Below are 21,274 nucleotides of genomic sequence, written 5' to 3' on the forward strand. Positions count from 1 at the left end.
CCGTTCATGACGGATGCATGCGGTTGTATTATTGTAACAGAAGCATTTTTGCAGATCCATAAAAACCGCTAATGTGAAAGTAGCCTTATGTGAATACCTTGACAATAGAACAAAGTTTTCCATTTACTAAAATTTACCAAACAGTCTATTTTTTCCCAGCATTTACAAAAGAAAAACTCAATGTTTTTTAGTGATTTTATTTCACACGACCTCCAGCAGCCGCCATAGGCCACCTGTCTGTATACATGGGTAGCAGACGCTGCATACACTTGGTAATAGAACAGCAAGTTTGATGACTGGTACCAAGGACACCCATCATATTCTAACGAGATTCTCTGGAGCTAATGGGACTCAGTCTAATGTTGCAGCAGACACCCCTGTACACATACGGTGTTACACCCCTTCCCCAGCCAGTGAGTGATAGCAGAATAGAAAATATACAGAAGTTAACATTACAGATACAACCCCTCCGGCGTGCCTTCTTGTTTCTTGTACAAGACGTTCTCTTTAGATTTCTTAAAATCTTCATTGGTGACTTTCATCCTCCTCTCTCGGAGCGCCATCAGCCCGGCCTCTGTACATATGGCCTGCAGAAGGAGACAAGGTGAGTTTTACTGCTCAATTTGCTGATTAAATCTTTGTATAATGTTGAGGAACTTATAGTCTACTAATGTACACATCAAGCCTCCAGTCACTACCAGAGCTGTACGCAGCTGACTGACACATTGCTAATACAGCAATATTTCACGATATGGCATCCTCTGCTGTTTTGCTCTGCGAGAGATGCATTTTTTCCCCCACATTGGCCCATTGCCCAATGATACGGAACATGGTATTCCCTGCAATGCAGAACCCAGGAAATTGTCACCGTCTATTCTTGTAAGTTGTGCTGCATTGTGACTGCAACTCTGAGATCAGTACAAGATAAAGTCAATATTACACGCGGTACAACTGCATTTATTTCCTGACTCAACAACTCCAACCAATATGATATGCCAGGAGCAGAACAGTGACATGACATCTATGCACAATGCGTAAAAAAAAACAAAAACGTTGAACCTTACAGATTGCTGGTAAAGCAAATGTCAAATACTCGAAATGGGGAATCCCACTGAGGTAAGTCTTAAGACTCATTCACACGTCAGTGATTTTGAGACAAAACAAGGTGTGCGTCTAAACACAGAACAGGTGCAGTACTGGTTTTGGCTCACAATCACTGATGGAAATCACTGACCAAACACTGACGTGTGAATGAGGCATTAGAGTACACCTGCAGATGAAGCAGGAGATTCTCATGAATCGCCTTCCCCGTCAGTGGAGGAGACCACTGCTATCACATGCAACTATCTCCTCCACAGTATGGGGACAAGTGATCACCAATACCATCACTCGTCCCCATACTGATTCATTGTTTGCTGGCAGCAGATTGTGATGACACGGCACGATCTGCTGCCAACAAACATGGATTTTTAAATCTGCTAAACGTTTCCGATTACCCGATGAACCCGTTTGCCCATTCATCGGATAAGCAGCGGCAGTATTACACTGCCAGATCATCACTAACAAGCAATCATATGAACGCTCGTCAGCGATGATCTTCAGGTGTAATAGAGCCTTTAGGCCTAGTTCACACTTCAGTGATATGGTCAGGGATTGTGAGCCAAAACCAGGTGTGGAGCCTATATAGATATAAGGTATATGGTTTTGGCTCACAATCACTGATGGAAAACCACTAAGGTCTTCAGGGATTTCCATGTCAAGGCCGAATGCACACGGCCATGTTCCGTGTCCGTTAGCGGTCCGTGGTATGCCGGCCTGGATTCCTGCTGACAGCAGGAGCGCACGGCGTCATTGGTTGCTATGATCTATACGAGTGTATTACTGTAGTACAGCGGCGGCATGAAGCGCACGGCGTCATAGCAACCAATGACGCCGTGTGCTCCTGCTGTCAGCAGGAATCCAGGCCGGCATACCACGGACCGCCCACGAACACGGCCGTGTGCATTCAGCCTAAGGATAATGATGGGCCACTCTGAGAATAGGCTATCGATATCATATCAGTTGAAAAGAAAGTTAGACCAGCACCTCCAAACTATATATAAAGGAAATTCAGGTGCATGATACCATGGCTGCAATGGAAAAGAACAAGCAGCACACTGCCTTATGTACAAAGACACATGCAAACATTGAACATATGAATGTAAATTGCGTTACTGCTACACCTACTATATGAAAATTAGAAGCATATTTTTGATCAGGAAAATGTCCGTCCTATCTACCGGCAACAAAGTGGCTTCTACTAGTCGGGACCTACACTAACAGTCTTGCCTGCTGGGCTTTTGGCCTACAACTTTCAGGGCGATGTAGAATCCTGCTCTCTTTTGCACTGTATATTTGGGGAGAGTGTACTGTCGCCCATCTGCCTGGTGCTTTTATTCAGAATAGCCCATAGCTGGATTCAACATCTCCCTGAAATTTGTAAGTCAAAAGCCCAGAAGAGACATGCGTTAGTGTAGGTCTGATAGAAGCCACCTTGTTGCTGGTAGACAGCCCCCAACATATTCTTGATCAAAAAATATGCACAAAGAGCTTCTTCTTTTCATATAGTAAATTTAGCAGTATTGCAATTTACATTTATTGATATCTTCAATATTTGCATGTGCCTTTGTACATAAAGCAGTGTGCTGCTACTTGTAGTCCTTATCAGATCAGTGGAGGCCCTGACTCACAGTACCTCTGCTGATCACGCTATGGCACTTATGCGAGTGCTGCTACCTCTTCATTGCTTACATGGGGTTGTCTACCTGCAAGCTGCCTTCTTGGCAATATACTCAAGCTTTGCCCTATTCAAGTGAATAGGATGAGGCTCTAATGTCTCGTACAGGCGACAATTCCATGTAAAGAATGAAGAGGCTGCAGAGCTTCCAAATAGCTGATACGCGGTAATGCTGAGAGTTGGATCCCCATCAATCTGATATTGAGGATAGGCCATCAACATCCTGAACACAGAAAATCCATTTAAAGGGAGTCTGGCAGCAGTTTGGACCATGGAAATCGGATGACAACTGGTGAGAGCAGGACAAACAAGCCTTTTGTGTGCTTTATTGTCTTCCACAGTGTGAAGCAGTTTACATGGTCAAACCTGCTGATGGATTCCTTTTAATACATGTTCACACATGACAGTCATTGCAGAAATTTGTGCAACTTAAAAATCTGTTCTATACATTTAAATGGTATTTGTAAAAGCAGCTGCTGAAGAAACAACCTCATTCAAATGTATAGGACAGATTTTTTTTTGTTATAGAAATTTCTACAACAAATCTGACACATGAGTGTGGAGACAGCACCCCACACTAAGCAATTTACTTTTGCCTATAGTGGTTGCATTTCCTTATAATTGTACCAAACACGTCTACAGCTGTACAGGGCGCTTGTTTACAGCGCCGCATTCATGGTCCATGATGAGAAGAAAAACCACTGCTCGAATCTTACACAGAGGATGCTCGGACCAAACATACATCTATGTTAGCAATCCCCAATAGTCACAGCACCCTCAGTAAAGTGGCGTACCTTTATATCTGCTCCGGACAGGTCGTCTTTTGCCATGATTAATTCATCCAGTGTGACATCAGTAGCCAGAGTCATGCGGCTTGTGTGGATCTGGAAGATTCTCTTCTTGGTCTTTTCATCTGGTAGAGGGAATTCAATCTTTCTGTCGATACGACCTGAGTAAATAAATAAAAACAAGTTTATATCAAATGCATACAAGTTAGCAACCTAAAATAATGATATATTAAAAGGTGTTGGCCGGAAAATCCTGGGGATGAGCCTGCATTACCTTTCAGATCCCGCACCGCCACTCGGTCGGGTTCTGTTGACCCAGCAGCAGTGGTGACCATGTGTCGACAACACGTGACCGCTGCAGCCAGTCACTGGCCTCAGCAGTGCACTGAAGAGGCTAGTGATTCACTGCAGCGCGTTGTGATGTCATTACTGCAGCTGGGGGAAACGAAGCAGCGGCATTGAATCTGACAAATAAGTAGAGACTGTTTCTTTATTGCAGGCTCATCCCGAGGGTTTATCCAGTTACCTCCTGAAATTGGACAATCCCTTTCATAGCACACTTCCTCAAACAGTAATATAAGGAGTTCAAACATGTACGTCACACAGCAGCCCTACCTCCAGGCCCCTAGGACTCCTCAGTCATAACTTATGTCCTACAGGTGCTGCCCAATGCCTGGGAGACTTCAAGGGAAGCACCGTTTTACTCTATAGAACGAGTTACTATCACCAGTGTTCAGGGGACTAGGACTCTGTGTACCATCAAGGTTCTATCTCAAAGGAAGGAATGGGTTAATGCGCACCTGGTCTAATAAGTGCTGGATCCAGTGTTTCTATTCTGTTGGTGGCCATTATGACTTTCACATCACCCCGAGAATCAAAGCCATCCAGCTGGTTGAGCAGCTCCAACATGGTTCGCTGAATCTCTCGTTCACCACCCGAGTTTGAGTCGTATCTGTGGGAATAGAAGATTAGGCACGTGTCACATGTATGATATAACGCTTCTCATACAACTCACAATAAGGTATAATTGTCATTTATTTTTATTTTTTTGCTAGTTTAATAGAGCTAGGCATGTATACCTGAGTTAGTCTGTCAATGATTGTCTAATGAAAGCTGTTATTATAAGGTAATTACAGATCATTTATGTCCTCTGTCCCTTTCCACTGCTCCCTTAAAAGACAGTTGCTATGGCTCGTCTGTCTCTGAAGACAGGAAGACAGAGGGGCGGTCCTTCACACTGCATGCCTGCATTAGGCTTCAGAGTGAGGAGGCGTGTATCTCAGTAATCCAATCTGATTGGCTGGCAGGGAGCTGCTGGCTACAGCAAGTGTGTATGGGAAGTAAGGGAAAGTAGTTTTGGCCTCAGAGAACTGGCAGAGGAGCCATCTTGAGAAGGTCCTCATATTGTAGCATTAACGAAGGGAAAAACTCAAGGAAAACGGCGGTATGTGAAGAAACTAAAGATTGCTTTATGCACAATGCTGCTGCGGCAGTAACATGCTAAAATCGATTTTTTGATAAAAACATGACAGTTACCCTTTAACCTCATTTGGGGGGGTCAAACACAGTTTCACAGACTACAGGATGGAAACAATTCCCTTATGTCTGACTCTTAAAGGGGTTGTACCACAATAACTTATCGATTAAGTATCTGATAAGTGGTATTCCGACTGCTGGACCCCCACCAATCACAACAATGAGGCTTCAGAGAGAATGGAGCAGCAGGAGCACATATGCACTGCTGCTCCATTCAATTCTAAGGGACTGCTGAACAGAAGCAGAGTATAGCACTTGGCAGTGCCATAGGCCTATGAGATACTTATCCTGTAACCTGTGGAATATGAATGTTGCCTCTCCTGACAGGTCTGTTTCAGTAACTACCTGCGTTCTCCACGCAATCACAATTCTTTAGACTATGTTGTGCCATTTCTGCATTGTTCCTACTAGAAGTTTATGAATAAAGATACAACTGGGTGTTACCAGTTGGGGATGTGTCCCTCCACAGCCGGACACTATCCAATCAGTGCTCTCTGTGCAGAAGCACGCCACAACTGGTAACACGCAGTTGTAACTTTCCTCTGGTAGAAATAACAGAGTAATGGCACAACATAGAGCCAAAAGAATAGATGCTTCAAAATTTTTATTACATAGGGAATGCAAGTCGTTACTAAAACAGACATGTCAGGAGAGAGGACAGGTCCTCTTTAAACAGATATCCCATCTTAGAGATTAATGGCATATCCACAGAACAGGTGAGAGTCCAAGAAGAAGGACCTGCACCTATCAATACCGAAATACCCCTTTATGGGGAATCTGTCAGCAGTTTTGACCCCTCAAAACTACTGCCAGCACACTGAAGGTTATAGAGAGCGGCACAGCCATACCTAGGGAGATGGTCACACAGGTTGCATGACCCAGAAATTGATATTTTCACCCCCGATGCCGCAAGTGCCCAGGAGGTGGTACCGTCATGTTCAGTGCCCAGGCTCTCTGGACTGAACAGCTTCCTAGCCCCTTAACCCGCTATCATTCTCGGCTCTAGGGGTCTCCAAATTGGAACGGTACAGCAGTCGTTCAGAGCGGAGAGATGATTACTAGAACCATTCAGTGCACAGAGCGGGTAACTGTGACTCTAGGGCGATGAAAACATTGATTTCTGAGTCATGCATCCTGCATGACCATCTTTCTAGGTATGGCTGTGCCACTCTACCCGTCACCTATAGAGTGTCGTCAGCAGTTTTGAGGGGTAAAAAACACCTGTCAACAGGATCAATCCCATGAAACCAGGCAAACTACTTGGTAGGGTTGATCTTGCTAATTAAAATGATACCCGTCTTGTGAAAATCAGTTGTGGCATTCCAGAGGCATAATTTTACAGGGGTTGTCCACGATTAGAGAAACATGGCTGCTTTCTTCCAGAAACAGCACCACATCTGTCCATGGGTTCTGTCTGGTATCAACTCCATGGAAGTGAATAGGGCCGAAGTGCAGTACCACACACAACCTGTGAACGGGTGTGGGTGATGTTTTTGTATCCTGGAGAACCCCTTTAACTTAGAAAGCTCAACCTGACCAGGCAGTATTCCTGGTTTAATAGCATTGATCCTGCTGACAGGTGATAGACATCCAGCATGTCCTTCCAGTCACAGACATCACAACTGATCCAGTGATAGTGGAAACCTCTGTTCTTACCTCTTTGTGCCAATGGCATCAATCTCATCAATAAACACTATAGATGGTGCATGTTCTTCTGCCACTCTAAACAGCTCACGGACCAGCTTAGGACCATCACCCAGGTATTTCTGGATCAGCTCTGAGCCCACCACTCTCAGGAAGGTGGCAGACGTCTGGTTGGCTACAGCTTTGGCCAGAAGGGTTTTACCTGCGAAAATTGATCAGTCAGACAATGTAGGAACTCGCACAAGAGCACACATAAAATGAGAACAGGGACCATGGGTACTTTACCTGTGCCGGGCTGGCCGTAGAGGATGACACCTTTGGGTGGTTTAATGCCCATCTCTTCGTAATACTCTGGATGGGTGAGGGGAAGCTCCACAGATTCCTACGGGGCAGAAATCATACAAACACTCAATGTTGGTCTCAATATTATAGAGTGCAGCAAATAGTTTTCTGATCTGTGTCATTGGGGGACACAGGGTACACATGGGTATAGCAGCTGTCACTAAGGATAAAAGTGTTCAATGCCCTCGCCTGCTATACCCTTTCCACAGGGACCAAGCTAAATCAGTTTTAGCCAGTGTCTGTAGGAGGCAGAAATGGCTGCTATCAATTTTTTTCCTACTATTTTTAAGGGCCCGCAGGCATCATAGCTCTCTGCCCCCCCACCTCCATGAGTGGTTAGACCATTCTGTCACCAAGCCGACGTCTCAAAGACAAAATAGCACAGCAGAACCCCAAATCGGTCTCAACTTCCCAGCCCGAGGTCGACCCTCGTTTTCTGCCCTGCCCCAAAGAGTGATCATTACAATTCCTCACCCGAAGGCACTTGCAGTTTCTATTCAAACTTGCGGTCCACAAAAAGGAAGGCACTGTCCATCCAGTCCTGGATCTGAAGATTTTTTGCATGGAGTCCCTGCAGTTGGTGGTTGGTGATCACCTCTGTGGGGGAATTTCTGTCCTCAACAGACATCAAGGACCTCCATATCCCCATCTGTATCTGCCATCAGTGTAACAGATCTACTGCAAAGAATAGGTACTGCTACCAGTTTGTGACCCCCCCCCCCCCCCCCCCCTTCGGTGTAGCATCAGCTCTAAGAGTCTTCACCAAGATTTTTTTCCCTCATTCATAGTTTTTTTCTCCCCACTCCAGAGGGCATGTGCGGATGTCCTACTTAGACGACGTCCTAATGAAAGCTCCTTCTCGTCCATCTATTCTGGATAGTCTGGTCACGGTCATGTACACCATGCATTGCTTCAGTGGCTATAAAACCTTCATATCCAACCTGATTCCTTCACAGCATTTTATCTTTTAGTGGAATCGCTTTGACACCTGTCAGGCCAGGTTCCTCCACCTTCTAGAGCAGTGTTTCCCAACCAGTGTGCCTCCAGCTGTTGCAAAACTACAACTCCCAGCATGCCCGCCCAGCCAAGGGCTGTCCGTGCATGCTGGGAGTTGTAGTTTTGCAACAGCTGGAGGCACACTGGTTGGGAAACACTGTTCTAGAGAAGCAAGTCCTGTTAGCAACAGTGTCCACCTGCTTCATTTTCCATGGCCGTTTCCAATTTTCCTCTGTATGGGACTCATGGTGGCCGCCGTAGTAGCTGTGCCCTAAGCCCAGTTTCACACATATCTGCTTCAGAACGCCATTCTGACTAGATGGAACTAGTACCCATTCTCCCTGGATCATCTGATTCACCTTTCCAGCTCTCTCCAGTGGTGGTTAACGCCTCCAACGCTGGCCAGGGGCCATTCCTTCATTCCCCTCTTTTGGGTGGTCATTAGGGATGAGCGAACTTATGTTTCAAGTTTGGCGTACAAGGTTTGGGTTATCTAAGAATTCTGTTATGAATTCCGCAACCACAGACCATAAGTTATGGTCCGTGGTAGCGGAATCCATAACAGAATTCTTAGATAACTCAAACTTTGTACGCCAAACTTGAAACATAAGTTCGCTCAACACTAGTGGTCATCACAATAGACAGCACCCTCCTACCCGGTCATCCTGTCAGAGTCTAGGCCGACACCACAATGGTCGCCTGTCTCAAATCACAAGGGCAGAACTTGGAGTCCGGTGGCCATGGTGGAGACATCACTCATCTTCAGGTAGGTGGAAACTCATGTCCCAGCATTATCAGCCATTCAAAACCAAAGGTGTGGATAACTGGATAATAGATTTCCTAAGCAGAGAATGCATAGAGCCTGGCGAGTGGACTCTTCATTTAAGTCTTCCAGGTTAGCTGCGGCTGTTGGGGCTGATGGGACGTGGAATGGAAGGCCTTGCTCTGTAATCACTAGCCATGGCAATGAACACTCTGGGCATCCTGTGGAGTCATTTAATGTTTCTGTACATGTTCCCTCTTCTCAAAAGACTAAGATCTGAGGGGCTTTTAGTCATCCTCATCACCCCACACTGGCCATGACGAGTATGGAACACCTCTGTGGTGTCCCTTCTGGCAGATGAGCCCAGCCTCTTACTCTTGAGGAGGATCTTCTCTTTCAGAAACCCCTACTCCACCCAAATTTAGGCTCCATTCACACGTCCGCAATTTCGTTCCGCATTTTGCGGAACGGAATTGCGGACCCATTCATTTCTATGGGGCAGCACGATGCGCTACCCGGACACGGAATTGCGAATCCGCACCTCCATTCCGCAAGAAAATAGAACATGTCCTATTCTTGTCCGCAATTTCGGACAAGAAAAGGCATATTCTATTAGTGCCGGATCCGCAAAACACGCTGCGGACGTGTGAATGGAGCCTTTCAGTCGCTTTGTTTAATGGCATGGCTTTTTAAAGGGTTTCTGTCACCTGAAAAATGGGTATTAAGCTGGCTGACATTAGCGATGTGCTAATGTCAGCTGAGCATGACTACAGGGCCAGGGCAGCGCTGCTCTCCTCCCACTGGCCGTGTCTGCAGTGTAAATCTCGCGCCGTTCAGTATTCGGCGGCGCAGTGAGGGAAGGCCGCTCGGCGGCTGCTGGCTTCCTCACTGCTAATTGCTAATGTCAGCCAGCTTAACTCCTTAAGGACACAGTTTTTATTTTTTACGGTATTCATCTGAGGGGTGAGGTCATGTGATATGTTTATAGAGCCGGTCGATACGGACGCGGCGATACCTAATATGTCAACTTTTTTTTTCCCCCTATTTTTTAGCTGCCTTCCATGCCATCGGGTCCCCCCTACAGCCGCATGGGGACGCGATGGCACCGCCGATGGCCGCATAAGGACGCCCTGTGTCCTTAAGTACCAGGACATCAGGGCGTACCTGTACGCCCTGTGTCCGTAACTGGTTAATACCCATTTTTCAGGTGATAGAAACCCTTTAAAAGGGAACCAGTCACGTTTTCTGATCTGCAGGAGAAGCTGAGCAGATTGCTATACACTGTCGTGGGAAAATATTCAGTATAACTTGTATTTCATTTAGAGATCGACTGATTATCGGAAGTACCGATATTATCGGCCGATATTAAGGATTTTGCACATTATCGGTATCGGCATCTAACCTTGCCGATATGCAGATAATGCGTATAAAGCGAATATTAGTGAGCGCTTATGGAAGCGCTCACTAGTATGCATCGGGTGCCGGGAGCAGGGAAGAAGCGCAGCAAGCACTTCCGATATTCACCCTCACTGGTCTTCTTTGATGGGGGCAACGCTGCATTGTACTGACCCTGTACAGCGTCAGGACGTAGTGCGCGCACTATGACCTGACGCTGCATGCTGTCGGGTGACAGTGCAGCGCGGGCCGGAGAACACAGGGGAGCGTGACACCGGACCAGGAGATGAAGAGGAGCCGCGGCGCAGGAGAGGTGAGGAGTTTTGAGGTCTGATAGGGGTTAAATAAAGTCTGATCTGAGGTCTGATAGGGGTTAAATAAAGTCTGATCTGAGGTCTGATAAGGGCTAAAGTCTGATCTGAGGTCTGATAGGGGATAAATAAAGTCTGATCTGAGGTCTGATAGGGGTTAATGAAGTCAGTGAGAAGGGGGGGGGGGGGGAATTGGCATTTGGCACTAGCATATTTACTCATGTAAATTATAAATTGACTACCAACTAAGGGCTTTATTAATTTATAATTTACCATACATTTATAATATACTGGAGCCAAATGCAAATTTCCACCAGCTCAGTGACTACCAACTAATATAATAAATATTATAATATATAAAATAATCAGTATAAATTATCGGCTATCGGTCTGAAAGTTCACCGATTATCGGTATCGACTGATTAGACCACCCACTGATCAGGGTCTGTAGTCACTGTCCATTATAATATATGGAGGAGAGGAACAGCTAAGCGCAGCAGATTCATATACATGAAGAATATTGAGGATATGGAAGAACGACATGTAATGCGAGTCAATGACGCACCTTAATTTCCTGGATCTGGTTATCCAGTCCTCCAATATCAGCATATGTCTCCTGAGGAGCCTTCTCCACCTTCATCACAGTCACCAGAGGGTCTGTGTCATCCATGAGGACCCCGATCACAGCATGAACCTGAGCAAAGAACAAACCAAGATGATGAGCGATAGAGCATGGAGTATATACAGCTTGACCAAGTGGAATTACACATTACCTGAATATATCAAACCCATGCAACTAATCCTCCAAGGACATCTCATCTGGGGGTCTCAAGATGTAAGGGATCAGGCCCCTTACACCACCACCACACATTGGTAATTTTATTCTCTATTTCACCCAGGTTCCTGTAACTGTCCCTAGACTATATCTACACTGGTGGAGAGCTGCCATATGACCCCGCTGATTATTGGTAAAGCAAAGGGGCCTCCATGGACGTCTTTTCTCTGCATAGCAACAGGCGCTGTGCAGACCAGAAACTCTCTAGGAAATGGAGCAGTGACAGGTCTGTGGCAGCACTCCGCGGGAAATAGCCTGATCCGTTTTACCAGACTTGCAGTTTTCTTATTCTAATGACTGACCTCGGACAGATGCCCCTCACATACACCACACCACATTTGATAAATGCCGCAAACACAGGATGAATTCAGTCTGACTATTCTGGAAAAATATCCTTTACTCTTCAAGAGATCAAGAACCTCTGCAACTTTCTAATAAACTTATTTGCATCAATTCATAAAAAAAAATATAATAATCTTTGCTTGGTATCAGCGAAAGGGAACATTCTTACTTATATCCAGAGACTGAAGGCCATCCGAATAATTGTACACAGTCTGATTAACCCTCTGCAAGATTAGGAGTCTGAACTTTTCTACACGTTGTACCAAACTATCATGACTGGGTCAGGATGGTGGTTTAAAGGGGTTGTCCGCTTTTTACTATTGATGACCTAAACTTAAGATAGGTCATCAATATCAGATCGGTGGGGGGAGGGGGGCAACTCCTGGTACCCCTGCTGGTCAGCTGTTTAAACAGAAGGCAACGCTCGTACACGTGCTGCTTTCTCTGTCCTGTTTACCTGCTCAACACAGCAAATGTGCAGTGTAATTACGGTGTCCCCATTAACTTCTATGGGACGGCTCTGTAGTAATCACTTGTACAGACGGAGCCGTCCCACAGAAGTGAATAAAGATGCCATACTTATAATCACACCTGCTCACCATTGCAATGTCGATGGCAAGCAGGTAAACAGAGCAGAGAAGACTCTTTAAACAGCTGATCGTCAGGGGAGTCGGGAGTTGGACCCCCACTGATCTGATATTGATTATATTCATCAATAGAAAAAGCGGACAAACCCTTTAAGTCTATTTTCACAGACAGCAAGCACAGGTCTTGAAAATACAGTTAAATTTATACAAAAAAATAAACCTGCAACCTAGCATTATGCAATGATTTAGCTTTCTATACATTAGACTGGAGAAGCCCTGGAAACAAGTTACTCCTCATACATATCATGTACTGCTCTTGAGCTCTGCTCTTGTATATGCAAATTATGTACTGTTCCTGCGCTCTGCTCCTCCATAAACACTGTGTATTGTTCCTGAATTCCACTCCTCCATATACGTCCTGTAATGCTCCTGCGTTCCGCTCTTCCATATACACATCATGTACTGCTCCTGCACTCCGCTCCTCCATATACATGTCGTGTACTGCTCCTGTGCTCTGCTCCTCCATATACACATCATGTACTGCTCCTGTGCTCTGCTCCTCCATATACACATCATGTACTGCTCCTGTGCTCTGCTCCTCCATATACACATCATGTACTGCTCCTGTGTGTTACTCCTCCATATACGCATCATGTACTGCTCCTGCGCTCTGCTCCTCCATATACATGTACTGTACTGCTCCTCCATATATACGTCCTGTACTGCCCCTGCACTCCACTCCTCCATACACACATCATGTACTGATCCTGCACTCCGCTCCTCCATATACACATCATCATGTACTGCTCCTGCGCTCTGCTCCTCCATATACAAGTCCCGTACTGCTCCTGCGCTCTGCTCCTCCATATACACATCACATAAAATTCCCATGCACTGCTCCTCCTTATACATTTCATATACTGCCCCCACACTCCACAACGCCATCTACTCACTTTGTGGTTCAGTAAGACAGAGCACCCCGGCTCCAGCAGATCTTTGTCCACGAATGAAAGGATGCTGACGTAATGCTCTGATCCCACTGATGTAGAGACAATGGCATGGTTATCATCGATGATTTCCTCCAAGGTTCCCACTGACATGGGTGTCCCTCGCAGGTCGTCCACCTTAGATCTCTCTTCCTATTGGCACAAAATCACACACAATGATGTCACCAGGGGCGCCCAACGTCACATGGCCTACGTATCCCTCTCCACCACATTGTCTCGAGTACCTCCTGCTTCTCCTCCAGTGGCTTCATCTGCTCCTGGTTCCTGATGAACTCTTCCTCCATGAGAAGATAATCCTTTATCCTCTCCAGCTTCAGCAGCTTCAATCTGCACTGTGTATGGGGAGTGACTAAAGGGGAAGGGGGTAATAAAAGAGGATGTTACATACATATATTGCTGGTGAAGCTGGATAATAACCTCTGTGGGGGCTGCACTGACAGTAAAATGCTTGCTACAACATATATAACAAAGAAAACCCCACAGTTCTAATAACTTGGGTGAGAAAGACAATTCAAGGATTTACTCTATGATCTAAAACCTGACTAATATCAGATTGTGGGGCTCTGACTATTGATTTTGATAAGGGGACATACAAAATACAATACCTTTCGAGTTGTGATGGTAGTAGGGGGTGCATCATGCGATCCCCAGGCGTATGTGTGGCCATGAGAAGCAGGAGGTAGAGGCAGAGAAGAGGGACCTTGGCACGGTGCAACCTCTAGACTCGAATAGTGTTGGAACTTCAGTACTCCATTGGTGCAATATATACGCGTTTCAGGGCCGTAATGGTCATTCTGTCAGGCAGATACCAATCAAGGTGCCAGCATGATGAAGAGACCATTACAGCCCCAAAACGCGTAGCTTTTATACCAATAAAGTATTTAAAGCCCAACACTATCTGAGCCTGGAGGTTGGGCCACGCCAAAGTCCCTCTTTCTGCCTCTACCGCCTGGTTCGGATAAGGGGGCACCTGTTCCGCTAGTCCCATAAGAAGACTATAGGAGCTGAGGTGAGCTGAACGAGTGTGCGCCGTACTTTCTATAGGTTATAACGGTGAGTGAATGCACACATGGACATGTCATTACCAGGAATGGGGGTATGTATGCTTTCAGCCCTGTGGGGGTCTTAGCAGTAAAACCTCTACTGATCAGGCACTGATAGCATATATAAATGAATATTCCAGAGGTTATTTTCCGGGGCACGCCTCTGATGACCATCACTGTGGAGGGTTCCTCTGGACTGGAAGGAGGAGAGGTAGGGAAGTAAGAGAACAACAGATCTTACCCAGTGGAAGTTTACTGGCGGCATCGGGACCCTTCGTCTTCTTTTTCTTCTTGCCAACCCTGGTGGGGACGGGCGGCTCGTACTTCTTCTTCTTGTCCTTGGATGTTGCAGATGAACACAAGGGTCACTTCACAGTAAGAACAGAAGGAGCTGCACATGTAGTTTTTCAATACACAGGAAAGCTGGCCATGCCAATCCACAAAAAATTTGGATTGGATGTGGACCAAAAATAAGGCTGTGTGAATGGGACCCTTAGATCAATGTCAGCAAAACCTGCCAACCATTGTGGCAATGTGTATGAGGTGTAAAGAATCTTCCTCAATGGCAGATATTGAAGGAAAGAGGGGGTGGGCATGCTGGATTTCAACACATCAGCAAAGGGGGCTGGAGGAGGGAGGGGGGGGGGGCTGCAGCAGAGGGGTCTGGGATGTTTGAAGAGGACCTATCCCCTCTCCTGACATGTCTGTTTTAGCAACTATTTGCATTCCCCAGGAAACAATTCTGTAGCATCTGTTCTTACAAATCTACGTTTGATCACTCCTTTATTATTGCTACTAGAAGTTTATGAATGAACTGCCACCAGACTGCAATAAAGGTCCATAAGGGTGTTACAAGTTGAGGGTGCGTCCCTACACAGTCTGAGACTGGCTGCACTGATTGGATCGTGTCAGACCGGGCAGGACGTCCTCGCCAACTGACTTTATACGTTGCGGCGGTAGGCTCTTATCTGTAACCTGACGTATAAAAGTGTCAGGTTACATCACGATCTGCCGGCGGCCAGTGCCACCGCAGATCGCTGTGACCGCGCTGACATTGGACAGCTGTGGTCACAGGGAGGTGTGCAGTGGCCAGCGGGAGCGGGCAGGCAATAATAGATGCTTGTAGCATCCAGCTACAAGCGCCTATTACATTGTAAAATCTAAAAAGCCAGCAGAGAGCGCTTTTTGTTAGGTAAGAACGCCACCTGCTGGCTTTAAAATGAAATGTCAGCCTGCAGGCTGGGAATTAACCAATTCCTGCCTGTGGCAGAAAGGTGTTAATTCACTTTAAAAAAAAAAAGTTTATAAAAAATGTATAAAATTAAAAAAATTAAAGTGTCCAAATTTCCCCAAGATGAATAACATAAAAAAAGTCACTTCGAAGGGGCTTGTTGCTTTTTGGCGCTGTACAAGATTCTACTTGCAGTATAGTGCTATAGAACCAGCAATGGAAAAATAGGCCGCCAAAATCCAAAATGTGCTCCAGTCTTAAGCTACTTTCAGACCTGCGTTAGGTGCGGATCCGTCTGGTATCTGCACAGACGGATCCGTACCTATAATGCAAACGCTTGTATCCGTTCAGAACAGATCCGTTCGCATTACCATAAACAAAAAAAATATATCATTTTTTTTTTTGTTCATGATAATGCAAACGGATCCGTTTTGACTTACACTGAAAGTCAATGGGAGGCGGATCCGTTTTCAATTGCACCATATTGTGTCAGTGAAAACGGATCCGTCCCCATTGACTTACATTGTAAGTCAGGACGGATCCGTTTGGCTCCGCATCGTCAGGCGGACATCAAAACGCAGCAAGCGGAATGGAGGCAAACGGATGCATTCTGAACGGATCCTTATCCATTCAGAATGCATTGGGGCTGAACTGATCCGTTTGGGGCCGCTTGTGAGAGCCCTGAAACGGATCTCACAGGCGGACCCAGAAACGCCAGTGTGAAAGTAGCCTTATGAAGTCTTGCGGCGGGCCCAGCCAGTAGCTAAATTACATAAATGGCGTCCATTTTCAGGGTACAAGCGTACAGGAATGGTTTTAGAAATGTTTTGTCTTGAAACCTTTTGTAATAGTTAGAAAAAAAATGGAGAAGAAAGGGAAAAAAAAAATTCATCATTTTCACAGTTTTTCCTTGAATATATATTTTTTAATATTATATCCATCATCTAATGGCACAAAAGAAAGGTCTAAGGTGTCCCGAGAAAAACAATATCAAATACATGTAAGGCTGGCTCAGAAATTAACCAGTAAGGCCTTCTATTTTTTTGCGGTGCGGGCAGATCACGGACCCATTCAAGTTGAATCGGTCTCGATACGTCCCGGCCGCCGCACGGATGCACGTTTGTGTGCAAGAGGCCTTATTTGCAGTTAGATAGACACATTGCTACTACTGAAAAACTGGCCTGGTAAGGAAGGGGGGGGGGGGGATAAACACTTCGGTAATGAAGTGGTTAAGATCCCTTCTTTTAATGGGAACATACAGACACCGAAAAACCTGCGTAGACATACTTCTAACACTGAGGGTTTGTTACACATCAGCAGTACAAGTCTCTCTCCTGTCCTGTTACAATGTATCGGTGCTTGGTAAAATGTATCAGTCTGGAGTCCAAGCTGTTTCACTCACACTGGGTTGTATAGATTGGATACAATTGTAACAAACCCTCAGGACAAATGAAAACAAGATTAGTGATTTATCAAGACTGGCATGTGCTAAGCTGGTTTTGATAGATCCTGCGCCGCCGGCCTCGTCATAAATGAACGGGCTTATTAGACTGTTGGTCTCTCTTCAGCTTAGGTAATTAAGGTCATCAATATCAGATCGGCGGGGGTTTGACTCCTGACACCCCTGCCGATCGGCTGTTTGAAGACGACACTGCACTCACCAGAACTCCTCACTGCACAGCGCTGTCCATTGTATAGTGGCTGTCCTTGGTATTGCAGCTCAGCCCCATTCACTCGAATGGGACTGAGCAGCACCTAGGCCACGTGCAATCACATAGCCTAGGAAGAGGCCCATGCGCTCACGTAGTGCCGGGGCCCCTTTGAACAGCTGATCAGTGAGAGTGCCAGGAGTCAGACCCCCACCGCTTCGATACTGATAACCTATCCTCAGGATAGGCCATCAATACAAAATTTCCAACTGCTTTACATGCCTCCTCTGGCAGTTCGTGAGATCTACCTCAGTTCGGAGCTGTCATAGATTTCAGTCATTATTTATGCCAATTTCTGGTATAAATCAGTATAAATGTGCCAGGGCTGACAGCCCTGCCACCCCCCTTTTTCAGGCACTGGCGAGGGTGGTGTAAAAAGTCACAATGGCATTTAAAAAGATGCTAAACTGGGTTGAGACTTTTTAACGCCATAAAACTGCCATAGAGAGGATAATAAATCCTCCTCAAAGTCTATAAAAAAAATTCTAATTCTGAATATTATTTACAAAGACTGGACACTGGCCCTTTAATATCCAAGCTACATGGTGACGGGAGCCATTCACTGACATTGAGGTGACGGCCCTGTGACCAGGCTGTCATGTTGTGGCCGCACAGCCTGATCCACCCTCCTATTTGACTAGAGATAGCCGTGCAGTGGAGATTACAGGTCACAGTTTTGATACTTTGTTGGGACAATGTAACAATGAGAAGACTGGAGAACACAGAGGTCACGCCCAATGCGGCAGAAATGACAAGAGATGACCCAACGGCAGCCGATGTGGGGGTGATGATCTTCCAGGACGACTTACCTTGTCATCCTTCTTCCCTCCCCCGGGACCATGTCCACCGCTCTGACTTTGACCCTGGAAAATCACAGAACGAGATCAGTCAGTTCAGGGACAATTCAGCAGAGCTCAGAGATCGCCTCCTGTGCAAATCCCCCAAATGCCTCCGGAATCCTGCATAAGTGATGGTCCATGTGTTTCCCAGATACACGGCCATAGAGGGGATGGAGTGCAGTAATGGGACACCAAGATGTCCAGTGGCTGATATTTTAAGTGGTAGCCCCATGACTAATATGGGAGAGGGGCACTATCAGAGATACGATACAGACAGTGATTGTTATAGTGGCACTGTACCTGGCACTATATGGGGGGCATTTTATACAGCACAGTGTTTGTTATGGGGGCACTGTACCTGGCACTATATATAGAGGGCACATAATATAGGACAGCGATTGTTTTGGGGGCACTGTATAGGGGTTACATTATACAGCACAGTGTTTGTTATGGGGGCACTGTAACTAGCACTATATAGGGGGCATATTATATAGGACAGTGATTGTTATGGGGGGCACTGTAACTAGCACTATATAGGGGGCACATTATACAGGACAGTGATGGTTATGGTATCACTGTACCTGGCACTATATAGGGAGCATTTTATACAGTACTGTGATTGTTATGGGGGCACTGTAACTAGCACTGTATAGGGGTCACATTATACAGCACAGTGTTGGTTATGGGGGCACTGTACCTGAAACTATACAGGGGTCACATTATATAGGACAGAGATTGTTATGGGGGGCACTGTAACTAGCACTATATAGGGGGGCACATTATATAGGACAGTGATTGTTATGGGGGCACTGTAACTAGCACTATATAGTGGTCACATTATATAGGACAGTGATTGTTATGGGGGCACTGTACCTGGCACTATATAGGGGTCACATTATACAGCACAGTGTTGGTTATGGGGGCACTGTACCTGAAACTATACAGGGGTCACATTATATAGGACAGAGATTGTTATGGGGGGCACTGTAACTAGCACTATATAGGGGGGCACATTATATAGGACAGTGATTGTTATGGGGGCACTGTAACTAGCACTATATAGTGGTCACATTATATAGGACAGTGATTGTTATGGGGGCACTGTAACTAGCACTATATAGGACAGTGATTGTTATGGGGGCACTGTAACTAGCACTATATAGGGGGGGCACATTATATAGGTCAGTGATTGTTATGGGGACACTGTAACTAGCACTATATAGGGGGGCACATTATACAGGACAGTGTTGGTTATGGGGGCACTGTACCTGGCACTATATAGGGGTCACATTATACAGCACAGTGTTGGTTATGGGGGCACTGTACCTGAAACTATACAGGGGTCACATTATATAGGACAGAGATTGTTATGGGGGGCACTGTAACTAGCACTATATAGGGGGCACATTATACAGCACAGTGATTGTTATGGGGGTACTGTACCTGACACTATATAGTGGTCACATTATATAGGACAGTGATTGTTATGGGGGCACTGTAACTAGCACTATATAGGACAGTGATTGTTATGGGGGCACTGTAACTAGCACTATATAGGGGGGCACATTATATAGGTCAGTGATTGTTATGGGGACACTGTAACTAGCACTATATAGGGGGGCACATTATATAGGACAGTGATTGTTATGGGGACACTGTAACTAGCACTATATAGGGGGGCACATTATATAGGACAGTGATTGTTATGGGGACACTGTAACTAGCACTATATAGGGGGGTATATTATACAGGACAGTGATTGTTATGGGGACACTAACTAGCACTATATAGGGGGGCACATTATACAGGACAGTGATTGTTATGGGGGCACTGTAACTAGCACTATATAGGGGGGTATATTATACAGGACAGTGATTGTTATGGGGGCACTGTACCTAGCACTACATAGGGGGGTATATTATACAGGACAGTGATTGTTATGGGGACACTGTAACTAGCACTATATAGGGGGGCACATTATATAGGACAGTGATTGTTATGGGGGGCACTGTAACTAGCACTATATAGGGGGGCACATTATATAGGACAGTGATTGTTATGGGGGGCACTGTAACTAGCACTATATAGGGGGGCACATTATATAGGACAGTGATTGTTATGGGGGGCACTGTAACTAGCACTATATAGGGGGGCACATTATATAGGACAGTGATTGTTATGGGGGCACTGTAACTAGCACTATATAGTGGTCACATTATATAGGACAGTGATTGTTATGGGGGCACTGTAACTAGCACTATATAGGGGGGTATATTATACAGGACAGTGATTGTTATGGGGACACTGTACCTGGCACTATATAGGAGGGCACATTATACAGTACAGTGATTGGCATGAGATGGGTACTCTGACATATATGTGCCCCCATTTATAGGGGCGGCATACGGAAAAATATCTGCGACAAAGCCAGTGGTGTCACTATATACATAACTCCCGGCTCTAGTATACGGGGTGTCCCTTCCCGGTGGGGCGGACAGCACACACAGGGTCTATCACCGGCCCCCGACCTGTAACCTTGGCTACACGGAGTCGGTAAATCACCCGGTTGTCGGAGGAAAAGATGCTCACTCACCATGTCTGCCGCTGCCTATCCGGAAACACGTCACTGTACGGCGACTGCACTGCCTCACAAAAGAAGGCGGAGCTGAAAATGGCCGTCGTCACCAGAGCAACCGGGAGTTGGTCACAGTCACCAGCATGAGTCCGCGGCCGGCTGAGGAGAATGTGCGACAGACAGCCCATAGAAACTAATAAAGTGACAAAACTCACCAAAAACACATGAGCTGCCCCATAGTTGTACATCAGGGGGATTCTGCCTCTGGAATGCTGGTTACATAAAGGGCATCTGTCAGCAGTTTTGTTACATGCCCACTTGGCAGGAGAAGACATCTGTGTTGGTCCCATGTTCATATGTGCCGCATTGCTGAGAAAAATAATGTTTTAATATATGCAAATGAGCCTCTAGGAGCAACGGGGGCGTTATCATTACACCTAGAGGCTCCGGTCTCTGCACTTTGATTGACAGGGCCAATGATGTTTACACTACCTGGTTCTGTCAATCAAAGTGCAGAGGACGCAGCAGTTGCAGAGAGAGCAGAGCCACTATTTG

The 21,274-nt window shown here is 45.9% G+C and overlaps 1 protein-coding gene across 1 annotated transcript; it reads right to left on the bottom strand.

Annotated features, from left to right (window-relative positions):
• Positions 1-181: 181 nt before the first annotated feature.
• Positions 182-20,813, bottom strand: PSMC1 (proteasome 26S subunit, ATPase 1). Its single transcript, XM_040412132.1, has 11 exons — positions 20,738-20,813; positions 18,115-18,168; positions 14,607-14,703; positions 13,547-13,671; positions 13,269-13,454; positions 11,117-11,245; positions 7,030-7,126; positions 6,757-6,946; positions 4,365-4,516; positions 3,571-3,725; positions 182-587 (listed from the first exon to the last, which is right to left on the bottom strand). Exons 1-11 carry the CDS (start codon positions 20,738-20,740, stop codon positions 453-455), a joined length of 1,323 nt encoding a protein of 440 aa, XP_040268066.1. The 5' UTR covers positions 20,741-20,813; the 3' UTR covers positions 182-452.
• Between the last annotated feature and the right edge of the window lie 461 nt (positions 20,814-21,274).

The sequence above is a fragment of the Bufo bufo genome, chromosome 11 (assembly GCF_905171765.1).
Source record: "Bufo bufo chromosome 11, aBufBuf1.1, whole genome shotgun sequence".
NCBI classification, from domain to species: Eukaryota; Metazoa; Chordata; class Amphibia; order Anura; family Bufonidae; genus Bufo; species Bufo bufo.